Source organism: Tenrec ecaudatus, chromosome 7 (genome assembly GCF_050624435.1).
Source record: "Tenrec ecaudatus isolate mTenEca1 chromosome 7, mTenEca1.hap1, whole genome shotgun sequence".
Classification (NCBI taxonomy): Eukaryota; Metazoa; Chordata; class Mammalia; order Afrosoricida; family Tenrecidae; genus Tenrec; species Tenrec ecaudatus.
This window is the reverse complement of record NC_134536.1, coordinates 121,935,337-121,960,448: the sequence shown is the minus strand read 5'-3', so window position 1 is coordinate 121,960,448 and position 25,112 is coordinate 121,935,337. Positions and strand designations below refer to the sequence as shown.

The following is a 25,112-nucleotide window of genomic DNA, read 5'->3' as shown; positions in this document are numbered from 1 at the left end:
CCACACCGGAGTGAGCTCCAAGACCTACTTCTGAGGACGGCATGGAGTCTGATGACCTAAGGATCATCTCCCAGGTGGCCAAACTTGGAACCAAACAGGTACAATGCAGAACAGAGTTACTTTCACAGAATCGAATTCAAGATATTTCTTCCAATGTCTGGTTAAGGTACTTAGAAATTTTAAAGGGGAGAACATGAGGGTAAAAGTGATGTTTTGTATATAGGCCACCAGACTGCTGGGGGGATCACATATACATGGTTGTGCATCACCCAGAGATCTACAGGTTTGAGAGGAACACAGTTACTGGACAAGACATAAGGTCGTGTGTCTTGGAGAATGAAAGTTTCCATGTGTAACAGGGGTTGTGTATGTACATTTGGCTGGTTATAGAGAGAATCTGGCGGAAAGCATTCCTCTTTCCCCAACAGATATCCCCGACTACATTTTAGTAAAAGAATCTATTTCATTTTAATTGGGTGCAAGGTAACCAGCTAACAAGAATACATTTTCAAAGTCTCCCTTGCAAAATAAGTCTGACCAAACAATGATTATTCTCAGTTGCTGTCGCGTGGATTCCAACACATGGCAGCCCAGCTGTGCCAACATCAGACTGTGCTTCACCGGGGTTTCAAGGGCTGATTTTCCTGACATGGATCAGTAGGTCCTTCTTCTAAGTCATGTCCGGGTGGATTCAAACCTCCAACCATTTCATTAGCAGCTGGCTGCATGACTATTTGCACTGCCTAAGGAATCAAAACAATGTGAGAACTATTCTAGAGCCATTGGAACTATGTCTTTGAAAGGAAACTCATTATCGTCAATTAACTATGCCTTCTTGCTGGTCTAAAGGATGCCTTGGACACAAAGGTGTCGCTACAGATGAAGAGTAACAGATTTACTTCTCTTCTGCATGTCCTTAAGCGAGAAGAGCACATCGGTTTGCGCTGAGGTTTTATACAACCTAATCCTTTTCCCGTTGTGTTTAGACCTATTCTTGGTCTACTATAACCTCCCTAGGCTTCCCATGCCATGATTAATACTCTCCTTTAAAAGATGTACACGTGTCAAGTGTATTGAGATTATCTTGTAAGCTCAAATATTCAGGCGGTTGAACATATAGAACAAATCTTGGGTTGTGGAACCTAAATCACATCATAGCGGAAAAATGTCTGTTTGCATTTTTACTTCAGTTTGTTGACAGCATGGCTCATTGTACCACAGCTCATTGTCTACAGCCTCCACCAATCAGTTAAATTTTTCTACATTTCTATCCTATTCTTATCCCAATGTAGAATAATTTTATATTTCCATTTCCCATATGTTGCATTAACATATAAACTATATATCATTTGATTTCGAAAACCTGGCCTTGTAAGTCATATTATCTATTTTCTAAGTAGATGCTTTACAAATAGAACAATCTTCTGTTTGCAATTTGGATGCATATGGTAGCATCCTAACACATGTGTGTATGCTTACATGTGCACACACTTATATAGGCATGCGGGCATGAACTCCTACAGTTATGTTCTTGAGTTTTAGTTTCTTTCCTTAAAAACAAATGCCTTGAGTTTAATAAGGATTCTCTCATCTCTTTTTTATTTAGTATAAAATCTCCTCTTGGCAGCTCTTTAATACCCCAAACCAAACCCACAGTCATCAAGTAGATTCTGACCCATACCACCTGTTTCCAAGACTATAAATCTCCACGGGAGCAGACAGTTTCATAATTATTTTGTGGAATGACTATTGGACTTCAATCACCTATATTGTGGGCAGTTGGCAGACCCTTGCCTCACCCACTGTGCCACCAGGGATCCTTTGATACAAAAACACATCGCCATTGCAGTTCATTCCAACTCACAGTGATCCTATCTTTACAGGATTTCTGAGGTGGTACATCTTTACAGGAGCAGAGAGCATCCTCTCTCCCCAGGGGAATCCTCTTGAGTGGCCAGTGGTTTGGACTGCCCACTAGCAGCACAATGTCTAGCCTACAGGACTGATAGCACCCATTAATTCTTAGGTGTAATCGTTCTCATCAGTTTATTTGGGCACTTTCATTGCTCAGCAGTTTGTTAACTTCTACCCCTGCTCTACTCAAAAACTAGGGTTCTGCCTTGATTCCGTATTTCCAGTAGAGAAAAAAGCAAGGTTTAAAAAGAGAGAGACTGAAAGAAACAGATGTTCCATTTACTTAACTCATGTTCCTTAAAGTTTAATAGTGTAATAGTACATCCTCCCTATGAAGCAGAGACTCAGTGATGGTTGGTTGATTGGTTGGTTGAAGCACAGTGGTGGATTTTACATGGGATCTTAAGTGGCAAATGTAAGATAAAATTAAGAGGAGTGTAATTATCATGCCATGTTTAAGAGTTCCAGGTGTCCGGTACCTTGGCCATTATCTAGGTCTTATACGTCCACACAAACTGAGGTGCAAAAACATGAAGAGGACTTAACGGCCGTGTGTGGGAAACACGTGGAGGGAAAGCTGTGAACTATAGGTTGCTCAGGGCATTTACCCCGGGAAGGACTTTACCTTCCAAAAGCTCAAGACTGGCACCTCCTCCAGTGCTCACATGGCTGACTTTATCTTCCGTGTCCCACTTGGCACAGCAAGTAGCAGTGTCCCCGCCACCAATTATGGTGATGCAGCCCTTCGAAGTGGCTTTCACCACTTCATCCATGAGGGCTTTGGTTCCCTTAGCAAAGGCCTCCCATTCAAATACCCCTACAGGCCCATTCCACACAATTAGCTTGGCTTTGGCCACAACTTCAGCAAATTTCCTGTTGCTCTCAGGACCACAGTCCAAGCCCATCCAGCCCGCAGGTATGCCCGATGCAACCGTGGCCTGGCCTACTTTGCATGTCTCCTCAAACTTGTCAGCAGTGACGAAGTCAACTGGAAAGGTGATCTTCACACTATTATTCTGGGCTTTGGACATGATATCTGGGACAATCTTGGCTCCCTCCTCATCAAATAGGGAAGCACCGATTTCCATGCTGTTCAGTACCTTCAGAAAGGTGTAGGCCATTCCACCACCGATGATCATCTCATTGACCTTGTCCAGCATGTTTTTGATGAGCTGGATCTTGTCTGCCACTTTGGCCCCTCCAAGGATGGCCAGAAAGGGTCTCTCTGGGCTTTCCAAGGCTTTAGAAAAGTAATCCAACTCTTTCTTCATCAGGAACCCGGATGCTTTCTGGGGTAGATTCACTCCCACCATCGAACTGTGGGCCCTGTGCGCTGTACCAAAAGCATCGTTGACGTACACATCTCCCAGTTTGGACAGCGATGCTCGGAAAGCCTCTACCTTAGCTGGCTCGGCACTGATCTTCTTTCCAGAAGCGTCTAGACCTTTCCCTTCTTCCTCCACATGAAAGCGCAGGTTTTCTAGCAGAATGATGGAACCAGTAGCCGGGTTGGCACAAGCTTTCTCCACTTCCGGGCCCACACAGTCCTTCAGGAAGAGAACATCCTTGCCGAGCAAGGACTTCAGCTCAGCAGCGACGGGCTCCAGGGAGTATTTGTCCGGCATGGGAACACCATCCGGCCGGCCAAGGTGGCTCATAAGAACAATCGCCTTGGCCCCATTATCTAGGCAGTACTTGATGCTTGGCACGGACGCCTTGATTCTCTGGTTGTTTGTGATATGGTTTTGTTTCATGGGGACGTTGAAGTCCACTCTTATGATGACTCGCTTCCCTTTAACATCCAGTTTGTCCAAAGTCAACTTTTTAGAAAGAGACATTTTGGAAAAGCAGTGTTCTTGGATGACTCTGGGCTTAGGATGTTGAAAAACCCAGTTTACTGCCGCTCGAAAGACGGGTCTGGGAGGATGCCTAACGTCTTTCTTCTTGTCCCGCCCTATCCTTCTCCCACAGCAGCCATGATTGGTCAGGGCAGAGAAACTCTAGCTCTATTATTGGTCAGTGATGCTGTCCATTAGTGTGTGGCTTTGTTTGTTGGCTCAGATTTAAACTGCCAGAGGAAGAAGGGGAGTCTGGAGTAGCCTTTACCTTGGAATGTGGGAGGGGGGCCTGGTAAAGAAATCTTGGGGTCTTATAGCCAAAGAACAAACGCAAAAAGATCATTAAAAATTTTTTTTTAAAGATAGAAAAACAGTACTTCTCGCAACTCAGGTCAAATCAGAATGACTTGAAGTATAAAATGTTTGCATTACCAAATAAAGGAAGCATATGAAACAATGAGTTTATGTAGTCTTATTCATCCAATTTAGTAAGCCTCTGCGTTTTCTCTAGCTAGATAAATTTTTCTGTTGAGTATAACTTACTTTGGATGCATTGTAGGGAATGACGGGATGTTTTAAAAACCTTTCGTCCAATCGCAGATACCAAGAAAGATGTTTTTTTTCTGAAGAGCCTTAAGCTAACCGCACAGAAATCTGAAGCTGACAGAGTGGCTGGAGCTTTCCAACTGTGGACACTAAGGGATAGCAGACCAATGCATAGTTTAGGCACATGAAATAAAATAATATTTGTTCAAAGTTTATTTTCTTGGAAAAAATGAATGAGATTAACATGTTTTATTTTCCTAAATCTAATATACTCACTTCCTAACTCTAATGCGGAAATGAAATCAAAATATTATGGAAAGTTTTACCAACTCTGAAGCTCACTCATCTTAGATAAAAAAGTGAAAAATTAAGAATTATAAATAAAAATGTTATGTTTTCAGAAAATTATATGTATGGTAGTATATTTCATAATTATTTTATTAAATTCCAACAGGTATTTTCATAAACTCTTTAACAAAAATGTTAGTGAAATTCAATTTAGTAAAAAAGAAGTACTTAGAACTTCATGATTCTAAGAAATAACTAGAACTTTAAAATATCACTTTATAAAGATATATATGGTTTTAAAAAGTTAAATGTCAAGTGAGAAATGAGGGAGTAAATTGTTTAAATGCTATTAGGGAGTGGTTGGTATTGGGGAAATATAATTGATAACTCTGAAAACCCTATCTTTTTCTGAAAGAATGACTCAATAGTCAGAACATCCAGCCAAGTTAGTATTTTAGAAATCTCAGCTAAAGCTCACTATAAACAAATTGTGCTGGAGGTTAATCTTATTTGAAACTTTCCTTTCATTAGGTCATGATTGGGAGCTGGAATATCCATTTGATGTAGTTTCTTCTATTGTAAACTGGCTAGTTTAGGGACATTTATGTACTGCCTATATCACTTCACCTCACTCAGCTCACTACCATCAAGCCATTGGAACTCACAGTAACCTAGGCCCCTCGCTGTAACATGTATAGAAGGAAAATCCCTGGCGGCACAAGCATGGAGTGTTCAGTGCTAAGTTTGGTGGTTGAACCCACAAGCCACTCCATAGGAGAGCGCTGGGCAGTCTGCATCCATAAACATTCACAGCCTTGGGAATCTCTTGGACAGTGCCGTAGGCTTGCCATGAGTCAGAAATGAATCAATGGCAGTCGTTGATGGGCGCTCTTTGACCAACACATGGTTTGGGGCTCTATTTGTGCTGGGACTGAGACACTTCTACTACGTGTTTCTCTCTACTAATGCAAAACAACTTATTCTTGAACTTACTTATCAGCGCAGAGCTGAACTGGTATCTTCATATTTTAATTTAAAATCTCATAGTTGATCTTCATTTTCTTTTGTATAAGATTCCTCTAAATATGAGATTTGACTTTGCTGATGAAGGAAAACAGGCCTTCATTTTCCTGGTGTAGATAGCTGATTGATGTTCAGTGTTTTCTCAAATTTCATTTACAGATTTTTTTCCCTTCTGGAAAATGAAATTTTAGATTAAATGTTCCTTTGATGGTGAAATTGTGCTGCATGCTGCATCCAAAGTAGCGACATATTATTCACTGTAAAACTATTTTTAAAAGGAACAAAAACCTAAAATATCCACACAAGAACATTATGAATAGAAGAGTAGTTCATACAATTTAAAGAATGTGTTTTTTCTGTTTATTATTCTATTATTGCCTCTGTTTAATTTTTTTCTTGCATATTTCTCTTTGGAAGTACTAAGTATGTTTTGTTACTGTTTGATTTTTGTTTTCAAATAATGGACTGTTTTTGTTTTCTTGCAGAATACAAAGGACATCAGATAAAAGGAATCACAGAAATCAAATTAAATGTGTACTTGCCCATGTTACAAGTAAATGTTTCCTAGAGATTGGTTCCAAATATCTGTTGCTCTTTACCTGGCCAATATCAGCTAATATTGAGGCAATATTAGAGGTAGATTGAAATAGGGAAACAAAAACAATGCACAACAGTTACACTTAAATCTGTCAGCTTCTAATCCCTGACCATCCATATATCTATCAGACCAGGAAATAATAAACATTATTGAGATATAATATCTAGGTGTTTCTTTGCAGTAATATCTGTCTGTGGATTTAGACAACAGTAAGGATGAGACTCCCAGTTTTAGCATAAAGATTCTTTGAACTAATATGTTTCTCTTCCATTTCACCAAAGTAGCAAAGAAATAATAATAATTTAGGACTCAGCTGTGTCTGGTCCTTATAGGCACATATAACCTAAGGCAACACATGTGTTGATAGGGAACAGATTTAATCTGTCTGGGGAGGTCAGCATTGTGAGAGAGAATCAACACATGCAGCAATATACATTTTGAGAGTTAGCAAAATACATGAACAGTAAAAGCAGTTTTTAATGAAGTATAAGAAAAATCCCAAGAGAAATTTCCCGAATGCAAACCTGAAAGCAGATCAAGCAGTTCCAAAACATAAGCACTTAATGGCACTGGAAATTAAAAATAAAAAGAGAATAATTCAAAGGGACAAAGTGCGTAGTCAAACAGATAAAAAGTGGTTATGAAATGAATGAGCACGCTGAGGAACTCTTTCAGACTGCGCTGACAGTTCACAAACGTCAGAACGCAGGAAGACAATGTTAGAACAGTGTTCCAGATGTATTGTTGAGTAGCTCTTATCTCCAGAGCAGGAGATGATCTTTTCTATGAAATATTACTCCAGTCTGTGATAGAATTTGTTACATGGAAATTTAATCTCCAAAGAGAAAATCTCTACTATATTCAGAGTAAATGTCTAAGTTCCGGGGGGAACACCCGGCTTTTTCCATTTGTTTTCTTCTGTAGAGTCCACTGTATTTCATCCCTGCTTCTGAAAATGACTCCATGCCGAGAGAAGGATGCTTGCTTCTTTGCTTAAATGAACTCAGGTTCCTTTCTTTCATTGAATTCGAAGTTGAAGTATCAACAGAACGTAATTAGCCTTGTGGGAATCAGCTTTCTTCATTATCTTAGTGAGATAAAGATTAATTAAGACACAAAAGACAATATAGCTGCACACTGTATACATACAACTTTTTCAATTAGTAATACAATGACATTTCCTCTCTAAATATCTGCCTGAGATCATTTCTTATAATTTAATAATATTACTGGAATTCTAGGTCAGGTTTCTTTAGGGGCATGCAGTGGGCAGGGCTATGAGAGACAGGACTGGATGTTATCTGTGAGTGGCATTAGGGACATTCATAGACACATGTCATGAATGTTTGTTTGGCACATGGTATGAAGTCACAACCAAACACCTTAAGAGTCCCCGTTGTCTTCTGTAAGTAAATAGAAAATTAAACTCATCTTCATGAAATGAATTCAGGATTTTACTAATTTAACACAAAATCAATGCTATTATGTATAACCCAAAGTAAACACATACAGCAGCTATTTCCTTTTAATTTTTCCTCGGCCATGGCCTATTAGGAAATGATGGAAATGCAAAGATAACCAAGTGTTTAACTATGAGGGGTGTGTGTGTGTTTGTGTGTGTGTGTGAGAGAGAGAGAGAGAGAGAGAGAGAGAGAGAGAGAGAGAGAGAGAGAGAGAGAGAAAGAAACTCAGAGAATGAAGTATACAAAATACTTGATCATAGCCATATAAAAATACTGTTTATTTTTCTAAGGAAATATATTGTGAATCTGAGGGTCCGCAATATGAAAATATCCCAATGTGCTATTTATTTCCCATAAGAGAGATGGAAGAAAGAGGAAGAAGTTGACGCAAATTAAGCAAGGCACTGAAAGGAGGCTGATGTGTAAAACAGGTGTGGATGTTTAGTGCGTGGTATGGTGATTTTTCATTTCTCAGATCATATGGCTCAGCATATTAAAGAATCAGAGAAGTTTATTTGATTTGTTTTTTTTAACACTCCTTTACTTTTAGAAGCTTGATGGACCTAGAAATTCTGTCTAAATTCACACTAAGCAACACAACAGTCTTTCATTTTTCCTAGAGAAAGGGTAAGTGGACAGTCACATGAAATAAATAAGGCTACTAATTAGTAACAATTAGTAGTTATTATAAGAACCAAAGTATTAATGCAAAAGAGTGTGGTGAGTGTAAATTAAAGATCAGCTGGGAAAATGATTTTCAGCGCTTACTACACACTGCCCCCACCCCACCATACTTGCTTATAATTACCCAACCAACCCGTGTAAGTACCAGCACAGATTACTTGAAAATTATATTTAAAGTTTGTTCCAAGTTTTGTAGACTTTCCATGTTGGAAGTCTTTTGACTCATTATACCAGCCCCCAATTACATCTGATCATGAGATCGAATGATGTTCTAATAGGTGATTTTCTTTACTCAGCAGGCAGAGAAAGATGTAGGTCATAAATTCTGAAAGCTGAGTATATTTCAATAATTTTTTATTGTTCTTAGTTTGCAAATGTTTTACAGATCATTTCTTCGAGGAAATGTCTTATATGAGAAGGTAAACTTAGTTATATATCTCTGTTGACATTTCCTTTTTTATTAATGAATCAGTACACAGTACTCAAGCTTAATGTGAGTTTGAAAGCAGGGAATTGTGTGTACATTTCAGATGAACAGATATTCCCGTCTCTGACTATTCTAAGCTGATGGACAAGGATGAATGCAAAGCACACTAGCCTATGTGGTGGCCAGGAACCATGATGTCAGAGCAGCCACAGAGACAGAGGTATCCATTATGCAAAGCACTTGAAGTAAACATATGTTCCTTTAGCCATCCACCTAGTGATAAGGGTCCTATGAGGGGTGCATGATATTCAGGAGTGACCTCACCATTTGTGCAGTAGGAAGGACCTATATTCTAAACAGTGACTTTGAGACTCCACATTCTTTCCTGGCTGTCTAGCGCCATACCTCATGCCCACTTTATTTCCAACTTTTTTGCCACAGCTCAGGTTTTGACAATAAAGTGGTTATACCTTCCAGGTTAGAGAATGCTAGCGCATCCAAAATTTGGAGAGTCCTCTTACCAGCCAAGCCTTCCTCCTCACATTGTCAAAAATGTCCTTTCTCAAAACACATCTCACCCAATCTAAATCCTTTGTACTAGTGCTTCTCAACCTTCCTAATGCGGCAAACCTTTCATACAGTTCCTCGTGTGGTGGTGACCCCCAACGGTAAAATTATTTTTGTTGCTACCTCATCACTGTAATTTGGCCACGATTATGAATCATAATGTAAATATCTGACATGCAGGATGTATTTTCATGGTTACAAAATGAACATAATTAAACATAATTAAAGCATAGTGATTAATCACAAAACAATATGTAATTATATGCTGTGAAATATTTGTGTTTTCCAATAGTCTTAGGCAACCCGTGTGAAAAGGTCGTTTGAATCCTAAAGGGGTCAAGACCCACAGATTGAGAACTGCTGCTCTATTCCAAAAATAGGCTAACGCATCCTTGGAAAACTGTCTTTTGTCGCTTCCAAAAGGAGGAACATTGAAGAGAACTCTTGATTAGTTCCAAGAGCATGAATGGGCCCATTGTACTTGGATGTTAGGGTTCATTTATGCTAGATTTGCTACTTAAGATAATTGCTTGATTACACCCAACCCCCCTCAAAAAACAAAAAGCAAAAACCACAAATCTCCCCCAAAGAACTGTTTTATGAAAAGCATATGCATAGAGACTGTGATTATAGTAAATTTTTGGCAGTTTCCAAATTTGATATCCTTTACAATAATTTGAAAGCAAACAAAAAATTATCATTATCTCCACAGATTATTTCCCCCTATATTATTATATAAAAATCAAGATGAAAATGCTTACTGGTCAAAGCAATATTGTTTTTGTTAGCCTTCTACCTCAGTGATTCAGCACTTGCAAAAACTTATTTTAAACTAGTGGGATAAATATTTTTTATAGTAGCAAAATAAAAATGGACTAGGAAACAGTCATTTGCTGACATACATTGTCCACACACGTCATGTTCATACAGTGAAATGAGAGAACTAAGTGTTAGTTTTCTTTGTAATATTTAAATTTTAGCATTTGTAATATACAGAATGCAAACAAACACTAGAACTCATTGCTATTTAAATCTTTACAAATATAAAGTGAAATCTTTACAGAAGCAGGCAACCATGACTTTCTCCTTGTCAGAGGGTGGTGGATTTGAACCACTGACCCTGTGGTCAGCAGCTCAGTATGTACTCCACCCTGCCACCAAGTTTCCTTACTTATACAGAGTAGTGTTTGTAATTATCAACTCCTGTCCTTGTAAATAAATAAGGCTAAGAGAACACCCACTAATGAGCTGAGTCTTCATAGCCCAATATCTTGTTTTCAGCACTTCAGAAATTTAACTGAGGCTCCAAATATTACTCAATGAAACATCTTTTGGTTCTAGTTGAAAATGGAATTAACCTTAGAAAAAATTAAATATATTTCCTGTTTCTGCTTTTCCTGTTGAAATACCTGTGGTGTGTGCTGATAGGAGTAGCTATTTAATTATTGGAAATTTTCATATTTATTGCTTGGCTGAATACACAACTATAGAGAAATTTTCTTGAATCCAAAATTAACGTTGATGGAAGCAGTAGTCAGGAAATCAAAGTACACATTGCTATGGACAAATCTGCTGCACAAGACCTCTTTAAAGTGTTACAGAGCTCAGATGTCACTTGGATGACTGATCCAACCACTGGGATTTTTACTCATCTTCTACGTAGTTGAAAGCTTATTCAGGAGGAAGGAAAACTGGATAAGAATTGATGCATTTGAATCATGATGTTGGTGAAGAACACTGAAAGTACCATTGACTGACAGGAGAATAAACTAGTCTATCTCAGAGGAAGTAGAACCAGTTGCTCCTTAGATTTAATGACGGTGAGACTTTGACTCACATCCTTTGGACCTGTTGTTGCATGTTGGGTTGCGAACTGCAATGTCAGCAGTTTGAAGTCCTTAGCTGCTCCTCAGAGAACAATGACATTTTCTGCTCTGTGAGGATTTACAGCCTCAGAAACCCAATAGGGCAATGGTGCAAGGTGGTACCCACAAACCCCCCCCCCCCAAAAAAAAAACGGAATAAAGCTCTGCTGGGCGGAGCTTTCATTGTACTCATCCCCCTCCCCCACCCCTGCCCCAGGCTAGGCGAGCATCTAGGAACTTGCTCTGAGTTAGTGCACTCAGTAGCATCGCTTGGGAAGGTTCTCTCTGGTGACAGTGAATTTTTTTTGTAAAAGCAGTTTTTATTTTACTAGCCTCATTTTTCGTGGTGACCAATTTAAGAGAATAGCTTGTGACTGTGAATTTTTGTTTCCTGCTCAGGAAAAATGCCACCGAAACCATTTTGATGTTGAACACAGCTTATAAGGACAGCGCTATGGGCAAGACTCAAGTGTACCCGTGGCTTTCTCATTTCAAAACTGAAATGCCAACTGATGAGAAACCTTGTTCTGCATGTCTGTCAGTATCCAAAATGGATGAAAATGTTTACAAAATTCATGCACTTTTGCTCAAACACCGATGACGGACTATGAGAGGGCTCTGTTGGAGCTCAGTTCAGGGAATATTAATGGAGGGTTTGGGAATGAGAAGGCGTGCTGTGCAGTTTGAGCCACGGGTTCTGAAAAAGCACAGAGCGGAAACACGGCATGCCTTGAGAGAACAGCTCCAAAGGGGCCCAGACACTTTTGTTCGAGGTCATTACTGGTGATGAGGCATGGTGCTATTCTTATGATCCCGAAGGTAAATATCAACCGAGCCAGTTGAAGATGCCATTGTCATCTCACCCCAAAAACGCTTATCAAGTGACATTATAGGTCAAGTGTGTTAGTCTGGGTACTTTAGAGAAACAAATCCACAGAAACTCAGGTATAAGAGAGAGTTTTATATAAAGGTTAAGTGCTCATCAAGAAAACATCCCAACCCAGTGCTGCCCAAGCCCACAAGCCCAACATTACCCATTAACCCATATGTCCAACATCAATCCACAAAGTCCTCCTCCATCTCACAAAACACACACTATGACGCCGACTGCAGGAGGAAAGCCAAATCAGTGAGCATGTAAGTACCTTAGCTTTGGCAGGGGTCTCCACATGGCTGCTCCAGTACCCAGGGATGCATTGGGTAGGTCCATGTGGCTTCTCCTCAGGGATTTCTTGCAGGAAGTGAGCCTTGCCAGCTGAATCAGGGAACTGGCTAAAGCAGCTGCACCCTGGTCCGACCATCACAAAGCAAGAGACCCGAGAACTCGAAAAGCAAGGCTCACTGAGTCATTTATCCCTCGGCCTTTCAATTAACCCCACATGTGTTTATGGGCCAGGTTGACACAATAAACTAACTACCTCATCAAGACGATGCTTATTTGCTTTGTTTGATGTGAGGGGGGTATTGAGATTGTATGTCATTCCACAAGGTCAGACTGTAAATCAAGCTTTCTATTTAGATGTTCTGAAAAGGTTTGTATAACAGTGTGTAACAAAGAAGGCCTGATTTTTAGCAGAAAGGGGATGGTTTTACCACCACAACAATGCACCTGCTCACACTGCCATCTCAGTGTGCCAGTTTTTGTGAAAAAGCCTCTCTTGCCCCTCACACCTTACTCACTTGTTCTCTCTCTGTGCAGCTTTTTTGTTTGTTTCTGAAAATGAAGAGGGACATTAAAGGACATCAATTTGATCACATAGAAGAGACGAAGAAAAAAAAAAAAACGAAGGTGGTGCTGCCAGCCATCCAAACTGACAAGTTTGAAAAAAATGTTTCCAAGAATGCATTCACAGATTTGACAAATATATTTAGTGTAATGGAGAATACTTTGAAGGTTATAAGATGGTTGTGTAAAAAAAATTAAATACATAGCTTCAGGGAAAAATTCTTTGTTTGGGGGAGGGTACCCCTTCCTATTCTGTCACCATGGGTGGGAATTGTCAGGATGACAGGGAGCTGAGACCAGCAGGAAGTAGGCCCTTGAAAAGGACAGCATGCTGGGAAAAGCCGAAGGCGAATAAACAGAGGAAGGCTCTCAATGAGAAGGATTGCCATGATGGCTGCAACTTTGGGCTCAAACCTAACACTTTTGAGAATAATGGAGGACAGAGCAGCATTTTGTTCTGTTGTTCATAGGGTCCCCATGATGCGGAAGTGACGTTATAGCACTGAACAACAACTGTAGAAATTTACGCGGCTGCATGTATAAATGCAACGACTATGAGTAATTGGAAATTTTTTAGAAGCAGTCTCAACAAATGCCTATCCCTTCCCAGCTCCTGTATTTAACTCTGCAAATGTATGAGATATGTTTTATGACTAACATTAAAAGCATTGATTAAGGAGCAGTGACATATACTCATAGCCAACATTTTAAGATATTCATAAAAATTAATGAAATTTAAGTGAAATTACCCGCACACCCTCAACCCTGGTTGCCTAGTGGTTATGCGTTGGGCTGTGTTCTGCAAGGCTAATGGCTCGAAACCACCAGCTCTCTTGGAAACTCACAAGGGCAGTTCTTCCCTGTGAGTCGGCATCAACTCAGTGGAGGTGAGTTGGTGTTTTTTGATGCCCATAAACCCAACACATAAATTCTCGATGCTGTTAGGAGCTGTTCAGGAAATTCCAACTCTTAACAATGACAGAACAATCTATTGTCTGATCCTGTCCCACTCTGATCGTCCCCGGGGCTCTGATGTTTGGAAGGATCGTTGCAGGCACTGGTTGATGTATATCAATGAGGTTTTCTCTTATTCAGTGACCCTCTACCTTACCACGCATGATCTCTAGTGATTGGGATCTCCTGATAACATGCCCAAACTACATGAGATGAAGTGCCTGCACCCACACATGGCTGTACTTCTTCCACCACACATGTGTTTGCTCTTCCTGCAGTGCATGGTGCATTTAATATTCTTCCCCAATACCATATTTCCATCACATCAATTCTTCTTCCATCTCTCTTATTCATTGTTCAGCTTCTAAATGCATAGGAGGCCTTTGAAATGGCTACGGTTTGGATCAGGTGTGCCCTATTCTTCAAAGTAATCTATTTACTTCTCAACACCTTAGAGAGACTTTTCACATACAAAGAAGCATTCTTTGATAGCTAGCAAGGGTTGGCGGAAAAAGAGGGTAAATCATTAACTACAGAAGAAGGAAAAGAGGAAGAAAACACGTCTAAACTTCAGGGAAGGGAAAGATAAAGAGAGGCAGAAAAAGGAAGAGTATAAATTAAAAAATCATATCTCAAATAGTTCATTTTCTTTTATGGTAATATTTCTTTCTTTGTAGTAGGAACAATTTTTCCCTCCTGGTCCTCAGTTAAATTTTTTGACATTTATTTTAGCTCCTCTATTCACTCATTCATCAAATGAATTTGTAATGAAAAAGAAAAAGAATGAGCACACGGAGGTCTGGCGGTGTGTAGCCTTGGGGAAGGACTTAGAGACTGCTTCCTAAAGACTCCGACTTGGAAGAAAGCACCAAGAACTGAATGAAGTTAGGATTCAGCTGTGCCTGATACCTGCAGGTACGGCAAATAAGCAGGCCAACAGATGCATTGTGGGAAAAGACCCAGTGCTCCCTGGTGTTCCAGTGGTGTGGGAAACAAAGAAGGCACATCGTATACCAAAGTCAGCAGAAGTATTAAAACAGGATAATCTGTTATATAGCCACAGTAATCAAACAGCTTGATATTATTACATGGATAGATATGAAGATCAATAGATAGTGACTGAGAGCCCAGAAATAAAATCAAGATCCTGAATATATCTGATTTCTTAAAATAAAGGACCCAAATACAATAAATGAGGAAGAGAAAGCCGTTTCAAAGAAAAAGACAGAGGATATTAACATTTTAGGATAAATTAAAAGTGGGTCCACAGGTGGATCTGATGATGAAGCATGGCACGACAGTTGACGGACAGCTGCTAAGAGCCACTTTACAGGGCTTTTGGTCAGCTATTAGTCCCATTCACATTCCTAGTCTGTGGATGGTGGGGATCTGCCTGGGACTCAATCCATGCAGGGGCCCTGCAAATGTATTTGGGCTTCCACAATCTTCCATAGCACTCTGCAAAACAGGTCTCATGGTTTGCAGTCTGTCAATCACAGAAGCTGGTGTTCCAAGTGGATTTAGCTGTCTCAATTAGTGGGCTGCTTCTTTGATGTAATCCTTTAAGATCCTAGTTTTCCTGATTTCTTCATGAACTTTACTGTGGCATTTATATCTTCCCTAATCTTCTCAGTAGGTTCATTTTTAAAAAATCATTTTATTGGGGTTCATACAACTCTTGTCACAATCCACAAATACATCAATTGTGTAAAGCACACTTATACATTCGTTGCCCTCATCATTCTCAAAACTCACTTTCCGCTAGGGTTCCTGGAATCAGCTCCTCATTTTCCTTTTTCACCTCCCCCTCCCTCCCCACACCCCCCTCCATCATGAACCCTTGGTAATTTATAAATTATTATTTGATCTTATCTTACACTGCCCGGTGTCTCCCTTCACCCACTTTTCTGTGGTCCATCCCCCAGGGAGGAGGTTATATGTAGATCCTTATGGTTGGTTCCCCCTTTCTACCCTCCCATTCCCTCCTGGTATCGCCACTCTCGCCACTGGTGCTGAAGGGGTCATCTGTCCTGGGTTCCCTGTGTTCCCAATTCCCATCTGTACCGCTGTGCATCCTCTGGTCTAACCAGGTTTGCAAGGTAGAATTGGGATCATGATAGTGAGGGGTAGAAAGCGTTTAAGAACAAGAGGAAGGTTGTGAGTTTCATTGTTGCTACAATGAACCCTCACCTTCCCTACATAAATGCTGAAGACAGATGTGTGCATAAGTAAGTGTGGTGAAGAAGCCTGATGGTGCCTGGCTATCGAGAGATACAGCATTTGGGGTCTTAAAGGTTTGAAAGTAAACAAGCAGCCATCTAGCCCAGAAGTAACAAAGCCCACCTGGAAGCAGCACATCAACATGTGTGATCACGAAGGGCTGAGGGGACCAGGTTTCAAGCACCAAACGCAGGGGGGGAAGAAATCATATCATCGTGATTGAGGGGAGCGCGTGATGGGGTCCAAGGCCTATCTGTAGACAACTGGACATCCCTTGCAGAGGCGTAGTGGGGAGGAGATGAGTAGGTTCATTTTTTTAGAAATTGTCTACCAAATAATATCTTCTTGTTTTCCATGATATGGTAAACTGTCTGCTTAAAGAAGTTTCTGATATTTGCAACATTTATCAAGGAATGCAGACTTTTCACACATCAGATTCGTTTAAGTAAATGGTTTGTGATTTTTTACATATAGAATAGCATTGAAATCAGATAGACTGGTAACCTCTGGTAATCATTTTAAGGCGAAATAGTTCCTTTTCCAAAAGGATTTCTAAATGCTGTGTGTACTTGCTGCCACCTTGTGGTCATGTCTTGAAATTACATTTCTGGAAGGTTGTCAGTTAATTGGTAGCTCTATTTTTAATTGTACAGTCTGAGTTCCAGGAAGACTGAATATCCATAAAAATCCATTGGCTTCATACAAGTAAAGCAACAGTTAACCTGCCGGAAGTTCCTCCTGGTAGAAAAAGATGCAGATAACGACAGGCTGATCCAACCAGAGAGAACGTGTCCCATCTCTATTACTGTCCAATGGTTCTGACTCTGCGATCCCGAGCAGGTCTCCTCCATGGCCAATCTCCCCCACAAAAAGATAAAGGAATATGATATCTCTCTTCTCAAAAAAGATGCGCTCCCTGCTGTGCACTGCCATCACTGTCCTGCCATCGCTGAAGGATCTGTGGTGGCACAGTGGGTTAAGCAACACGGTTTTTCAGGAATGGCCACACTGTCCAACATTGGAAGCGTTTTCTCATGTTTTCCTTGATACATACTTTCATAATCAGCTCGTGCTTGTGCAGTCATGTACATTGTTTGAAGAGGTAAACTTAACTCTACCTCTGAGGCATCCTTTTTTTCTGTTTAATGACTTAGCACAGTCTGTAAAGTCAGCAGTTCGAAACCATCAGCAGCATCTTTGGAGAAAGACAAGGCTTTCCAATTCCGTAAACAGTTACAGTCTCAGAAACTCACGGGGGCAGTTCGACGCGGCACTGCAGTGTCACTGAGCCAGTGTCGCCTCAGGGCAGTGAGTTCCCCCAGGCTTGGATGTGATTGTGAGGAGGATTGCGGTGCAGGTTTGGGAATTAAATCCACGGACACATCTCTGAAGCAGAGGGTGAAGAATGGAAACAAACCCAAACTGTCTATGGGCAGCAGAAGGGCCCATGGGGTGCACGGAGTCGATTCCAACTGTAAAATGTAGCACAAAAATGTGAGCGGACATGTGTAAACGTGTTAAGGACTACATCCAATAACCACAATTCACAATCGGAAGGTCTCATGTATAATTTAAATACTAATAGTGCATACTAAATTAAGAAACTCTGGAGGAAGTTAGGGAAACATTTTAGTTATATTTGGGTTTACATATAAAAACTTCTTACTTTTGATAAAGAAATTCCAGCTAAAATTCTTTTACAAAGGATTATAGACACTATCACAATTTAAGAATGTATGTTCAAAATCACTGAATAGTTCTATATGTCATGTATGTGCATGGCATTTATTTGTATGACTGATCATGGCATACAGTAAGATGGGAACCCATTGAGACATTAATTGAGATAATCTTTGAGTAAGTTATTATAGGATATATGTTGTTACCTATATTAGAAGTAATTTTAATTCATTTTTACATTGAGCAAGTTATGCTTTTGATAATTCAAAGCAAAACTTTGATTTTATACTACTAAAGCTTTAAATAAATATAATTATAATAAAATAATCAAATTTAAATTTTCTCTTCCTTCGTTTTATATTTTTGTAGTACTGACATTTTCAAAGTGATGATATAATAAAGATGATATATCTCCAATTCACTTAGATATATTCTGGCAGAAAAAATATTTCATGAAGAAAAATAATTTTCAATCAAGATCAGAATCTTCTTTGGATAACTGACTGTGTTAGTCTGAGTACAATGGAGAAACAAATCCTCAGAAACCCATGCATAAGAGAGAGTTTATATAAAGATTAAGTACACATCAAGAAAACATCCAAACCCAGTGCTGCTCACACCCTCAAGTCCAACATTAGCCCATATATCTGACACCAATCCACAAAGTCCTCCTCCATCTTACAAAACACACATTATGATGCTGACTGCAGGTGGAAAGTAGATCAGTGAAGGTGTAAGCATCTCAGCACTGGCAGGGTTCTCCAAACGGCCGCTCCAGCACCCAGGGCTGCATTGGGGTAGGTCCATGTGGCTTCTCCTCAGGGATGTCTGGTAGGAAGGGAGCCTTGCCAGCTGAATCAGGGAACTGGCTAAGGGAGCTGCACCCTAGTGTGACCATCACAAAGCAAGAGACCCAAGAACTCAAAAAGCAAGGCTCACTGAACCATTTATCCCTCTGCCCTTCAATTAACCCCACGTGTGTTTATCGGCCAGGTTGACCTCATTTCACTAATCACCAGTACTCAAATCAGATTTAACCAACTCATGCTAATAAAATTTCATGGACTATTCTTAGAAGTTGGGTACTATAATTTTTGTGTCTTTTTTTAGTAATTAATTTTTTGAGGAAATATTGCATAGCTCTGTCATTTTCTTTCAACTAACCCTGGACCCGGTGATAATGATGTGAAAGACTGTAAGATGCTATGGCAAAGTCCAGGATGGAATCACAGGATAGCTGAACCATTCTGCAAAGCTAGTTGCCTTTGCATGACTGTGATAAAATAATTCATCCAATATTGTGCTATCAGGATAGGAATTGCCTGTTAGATAATATCTCCTACTGAATTTTATTTGCTTTTAATTATACTAGAGATCCCATTTTTTTGCACTCATCAGTAAAGACATCATTGTCCTGACATCAAAGTTACCCTCACCTGTTCTTAATAGCCGGAGCAAACATCAGTTTAAACTTTCTTACTGTTGAAGTTAAACATTGAGTACAATACTGTTGTACTCATATTAAATAATGTCTACAGTTCTTAGTTTGACACAATTAATTTGATGAAATAACTAAGGACTTCAACTCTATTCCTGCTTTCCCCATTGCCCTCAATCTCCTTGATTTTTATATCCTTGTAAATTAAAATAAAAAAATAATTCACTTCTTCATATATATTTCAAGTTAATTATTTAAAAATCAAGAAAGTAAAACAAGTGTCTAGTTTCATTTCTTGAAAACTAAATATTACATAATTTAGAGTGATTTAATGTATTATTTATCCATTAGAATTTTCATACACACAGGTAATGCAAGAATAAAAAAATACTATGGATTATTTAACTTAACAAAATATATATTCAGTCCTGACTACATATTTTTAAGGTATATAAAGAGGGGAGATCTCCCTATTCCAAAAAAATTATAAAAGATATAAAAGAACGTATTATTTAAAATAAGTGAACCAAAGTACACATTGGTAATATATTTTTTCATGTAAGACCAGAGAACTGTTTCTGCTTGAGGCGTTCTTGAAAGTTTTGTGATTTTGTCAATGCACTTTGGGTACTCAGGAGACAGGGTTAAGATGATATTAGGATAATTTAACCCCATGAATAAAGGCCAACAAACTTGAATCGTGCTGCTGGTGAAGACTATTCAAAGTACCATAGAGCGCTAAGAGGAAAAAAATATTCTGTCTTGGAAAACATTCAGCCAGATTGTTCCTTAGAGACAAGAATGGTGAGAGTTTGTCTCACAAACTTGGACATGTTGTTAAGAGAGACCAGTTCTGGGAGAAGGACATCGTGCTTGGTGAAGGAGTGGGACAGAGACAGAAGGCACGGAAGGATATGGGCGACACGGTGGCTGCAACAATGGCTTACAGAAATTGTGAGGATGGCCCGGCGTCATTCATTATGTGCCCAGGTCATTGTGTGCACAGAGTCATAATGGGTGGGAACCGATTCAATGGCACCTGACAGCAACCACAATAATCAATATGATACAGATTTATTGAGTGAATATATACTGTACCAGCTACATACTTATTGTCTATCTTGCTTTCTGAAATTTCTCATATAACAACTTTTAAAAAAAAAATCTCTGTAGTAGGGTTGCAGCCAGCTCCTGGGGGCCCTCTGATGACCACCACAAACAATACACCACACGTCCGGATGACAACTGGGCACAGAGGGTGGCAGCGGATTTGCCTTCTCCTGCCATCTTGCAGGTTAGTAGTTTGAAACCACCAGCTGCTTTGCAGGACCAAAAACAAAAAACAATCAGTCTGTATATATGTGGATTTGCATATATATAATTTTTTTCAAATTTCGACTCAATGTTTTTGCAGCTTTACAGATCAGTCTTATTGAGATAAGACATGCATTTTCTTGTTTGAGAGCTGAGAGACTAGACCGTCCCTGTAAAAAATTCATTACTCAAGCTACAAGAAAGAATAGTGTAATACATACTGTTGACAACGGTGACAGATGTTGAGATAGCTATTTGACATTCTTTTGCCACATAATGTACTGCCATAGCCAATGAGATAAGTATTGGTCCAAAACAATCTATAAAGTAAAAAGGATTATTTGTTATTGATTTAATATATCACAAAATGAATACAAATCAACTACTATTCACAAATAATAAAGATACTTGTTTACTTTTAAGATTACTTTGTTTACAGCTTATCAAGAATTCATAAAAACAAAAATCTCGTATACATCTGGGTGCATACACATGCACGCGCGCGCGCACACACACCAGAAACAAAAGAAAATACCAGGAAGAGAAAATCAGCCTGACAGTAGATTAAGGAATGTGACTTGACCTTTAGCTATTTCTCTATTGTCAGCTAAGACCTGCTGATGTGGAGGGAAGTGTTTAGAGGGGGACTGTACTCTGAGTTTTAAAGTCTCAACATCAGCTTTCTTTGGAATATGAGAGATGGGGGATGTAGACTGTTGGTATCAAACAAAAGATGGCTATCAGTTTGGAATGAAAGGACCGATATTCAAAAGAAGCAAGGTGGTTACCATGGCGATTCATGGGACTACTTTCTCAGCTCATATGATCCAGCTTACTCAGGGATGACCAGGGCCCTGTGGTAACACTCTCTCACTCAGTCTTACTGGAATCAAACTTTCTATTTTATACTTGCTACCAAATATGAGTGATTTTTATTGACCCTGGTTTCTTCTCTTTTTCTGATTAAACCTATGGGAGAAATCTAAGGCCACTTGGTAGTGATATAATAATCAAACAAGAAAGTAATTTTTTATGAGTCAGAAAAAAATCCTATAAATTACTGAACTCATATTTTGGGACAAAATTACCCATATTCAAGTTTTACCTCTACCATTTCCTGAGTGCTTAGTAGTTTATATCTCTGAGTTTCATTTTCTCATCTGTGAAGTGAAATTCAATAATGCTATTCCCTATGTAATAGGTAGATGGGGAGAATGAAATAAGAAAATATGTTGCTGGCAGAGAGAGAGGTTTTCATATATTTGATTACTCTCCCACTACTATATGGGCCTCTATGGATTTTTCTCGTACAAAGCTAGTGTTTAAGTCTTTCCCTTATTTTCTGTCACTTGTTCTTGCTCAGATAGTTTGCTGCATTTCATTGTGACGAAAGGCTTCATGTACTCTTCACAGCAGGGGACAATCTCATTTAACCCCATATGGCTTTTAATTATCTGCTGCTAATGAAGTTGACCTTTCTCTAAGACTCCTGCTTGGAATCTACAGATAAGAATTTTAGGAGTTACCTTCAATAGTTGTTGGTTCTTCTTCATATTTTTTCTAGAAAAAATGCACATGTTTTATAAGAAATCAGCTGGAGCTCAGAATATAATGGATTACCTAATTAGACAAATAATCACAGTAACTTGGGGCACATGAAAATACAAGTAGAATTGCTATTTTATCATGATTTTTGCTATATTTACATATAATTAATCTCTCCATCCATTCCTTCAACATATATGTAAGATGAAAATGAAATTGCTACTTTTTCATTAAGGAGCTGTAGTGGCTCCCTCGTGGTTCAATGAAAAGTTGGTGGTTTGAGCCCTCTAGTAGCACTGGAGGAGATGAGACATGGATCTCCACTCCCTGATGGTCGACAGCCTGGGAAACCATCTGGGCAGTTCTCAGCTGTCAGTGCTGCGCTAAGTTGGGATCTACTCCGAGGCACACAGCAGCACGTTCACCTTGGACTTCTAATAGGCCAACCTCAAAACAGAGGCACTTGGTACGACTACATGGCTGCCCCAGATCTAAAGTCAATGCCCTTAGAATTGACTTGCAGCTTGGCCTAGAAACTCTATTTCTGCAGTCTGAAGCAATCATTCATATTCTTGTAAAAGTTCAATTACTTGTAATCCAAAAGGAGCAAATTCCCAATTTGTAGTTTATCGATTTCAGTTTATTAGAGGAATTGGTTGTTAAAAGTTATTGGTTGAGAACGCTTGCATGGCTTAGTCCAAGATGAATGGTCCAGGAAGTGAGGAAATAGAATCATGTTAAGAAGGCTCGCAAACTTTGAGGATATTCCCCATACCCATGAGAATGTAGTCCTTTGCTTACTCCAACCAATAGAAACCTCATGCTCTTTTTGGAATTTAGAACAATATAGTACTCTTCTTGAGGGCCCCTTTTCCTGCTCTGTAGTCTTGCCTGCCTTTATCATACACTGAATGCCAGCAATCATGATTCTGTGAAGAATTTTGTCTGTTTTCCACCTTCTTTAGTTATCCATGCAGTTATGAACCTTTGGACCCCATTATGATCTCATGCTGCTGGTCTCCTTTATCTGCATGGTTTGTCTTTGTCACATTTTTGTGCTGTTTTAGACTTAATAACAATGTCTCCATAAAATATATTTGAATTTGAACCCCCCCCCCACATTCAAATAATACCGAGAAACTAAAATGATTGAATAAAACAAAGTGGAGCAGCAGTAGTATCTTTATATGATCTGAAAAAGAACAACCCTAAAGCCAAACCCAGTGCCATTGAACTGATTCTAACACATAGAGAGTTTATAACAAAGTTTATAAGACTTGATCTTTACAGTGACAAGCAGCTTTGTTTTTTTCCTCTGGTGTGGTTGGTGGGCTTTAACGATTATTCTTGTCCTACAAACTGCAATACCATGAATATACCTAAGAAAAAGAAGTTAACTCATTGATATCAACTTATACAGTGTAGTGAATATGGATTGGGTTGCAATCTTCATGGCCAGCAGTTCAAAACCACTAGCAGCTCCTTGGGAGAAAGATTGGGCTTTCTACTCTGGCAAACAGTTGCAATCTCTTGAACCCACAGACGGTCACTATGATTCAGCATTGACTAAATGGCAGTGAGTTTTTCTAAGTGGAAAAATTAGATCAGAAACTTAGGGGCTAATGTGTTTATGCTAACAAGGGAGATCATTTAGGAGGATGGGAATGGTTGCACAATTTGAAGGAGGTTGTGTTATTCTGGGTAGACTAGAGAAACAAATTCATAGACACTCATATAAGTATAAGAAAGAGGTTTATATACAAGAGCAATAGAATATTGAGAAAATATCCCAGCCCAGTCCAGATCAAGTCTTTAAGTCCAGTATTATCCCATAGGTCCGATGCCAATCTATAAATTCCTCTTCAGACTCAGGAAACACATGCAATGACGCCAAATACAGGAAGATCACAGGCCAGTGGATGGAAAGTCTTGTGGATCCAATGGCAGTGTAAGCGCTGGCAGGAGTCTCTATGTGGCTTCTCCATGTCCAGGGATCTTGCTGCCATCAGCATAGATCCATGTGTCTTGTCAGTATAGAGTCTCTCTGGTGGTGAGTCGAGAGAGAGAGAGAGAAAGAGAGAGAGAAAGAGAGAGAGAGAGAGAGAGAGAGAGAGAGAGAGAGAGAGAGAGAGAGACTCCTGACTCCAAGGAGGAATACAGGAGTTTATGACTTCCTAAAGAATCGAGTAGGTAAGAAAAGAAATAATACAAGTTGAATCTTTTCTCAGAGAAGTGGATTACAATACACAGTGCACAAGAAGCCACCATGATTGTTGAGATGAATGCCCAGATGTGATTGCTACATACTTTCTTTGCCAATCCAAACTGAAAGACAGTCTTCTACTTTCAGAACTGAGATGGAAGAAGGGAGTTGGCCATAGAACTGATCTGACAGCATAGGACTGTGAATCTGTAGGTCTGAGAGATAAAGTGGTACCTGGGAGCTATGAATTAGCCATATGGGCCTTACTTTCCCCCAGAACAAGCTCATAATAAATACCCTACTCATTTAGATCTAACACAATTAGATGGATGACCAGGTAAACAAGCTAATTTTTTATATTCCTTTACAAACTTTTATTAACATAAGCAAAGTACATCAGTATGTCTTTTTCTTAAATTATATTTTGTTCCTATAGCATTCTACATAAGCAGTTATTAAGTACAATAATTAGGAAGGGGATCTTCAGAGGCTGACAAAATATCTTCTCTTCATAAGCTAATTTTAAGTAGTTTGCATGATGGATACTTTGTCTCTGTAGCTTTGGATTTAACCTTGTGCATTAGCTTAGAACTACAAGAAAGTTCTTGATAAATTATTATTATTTTCATATATTACACTGTTTGCTGTGTCTCTTCACCCATGTTTCTGTTGTTTGTAACCCTGGAGTGGGGGGTGGGGGTGGAGTATTTATCAATCATTGCCATCACTTGCCCATTTCTCTCCCCACCTGGTCCCTACCCTCATGGTATTGCTACTCCCATTATTGCTCAGGAGGGGTTTACCTGTCCTAGATTCAAT

At 39.4% G+C, this 25,112-nt stretch overlaps 1 protein-coding gene across 1 annotated transcript; it reads right to left on the bottom strand.

Moving 5' to 3' along the window:
- Positions 1–2,498: 2,498 nt before the first annotated feature.
- PGK2 (phosphoglycerate kinase 2) lies at positions 2,499–3,752 on the bottom strand. The gene has a single exon (XM_075554074.1). The coding sequence runs from the start codon at positions 3,750–3,752 to the stop codon at positions 2,499–2,501; it is 1,254 nt and encodes a 417-aa protein (XP_075410189.1).
- Positions 3,753–25,112: the final 21,360 nt, after the last annotated feature.

What these genes read in the sequence shown, in the direction of transcription:
- PGK2 (XM_075554074.1), bottom strand. Translation starts at nt 3,752, where the DNA reads ATGTCTCTTTCTAAAAAGTTGACTTTGGACAAACTGGATGTTAAAGGG.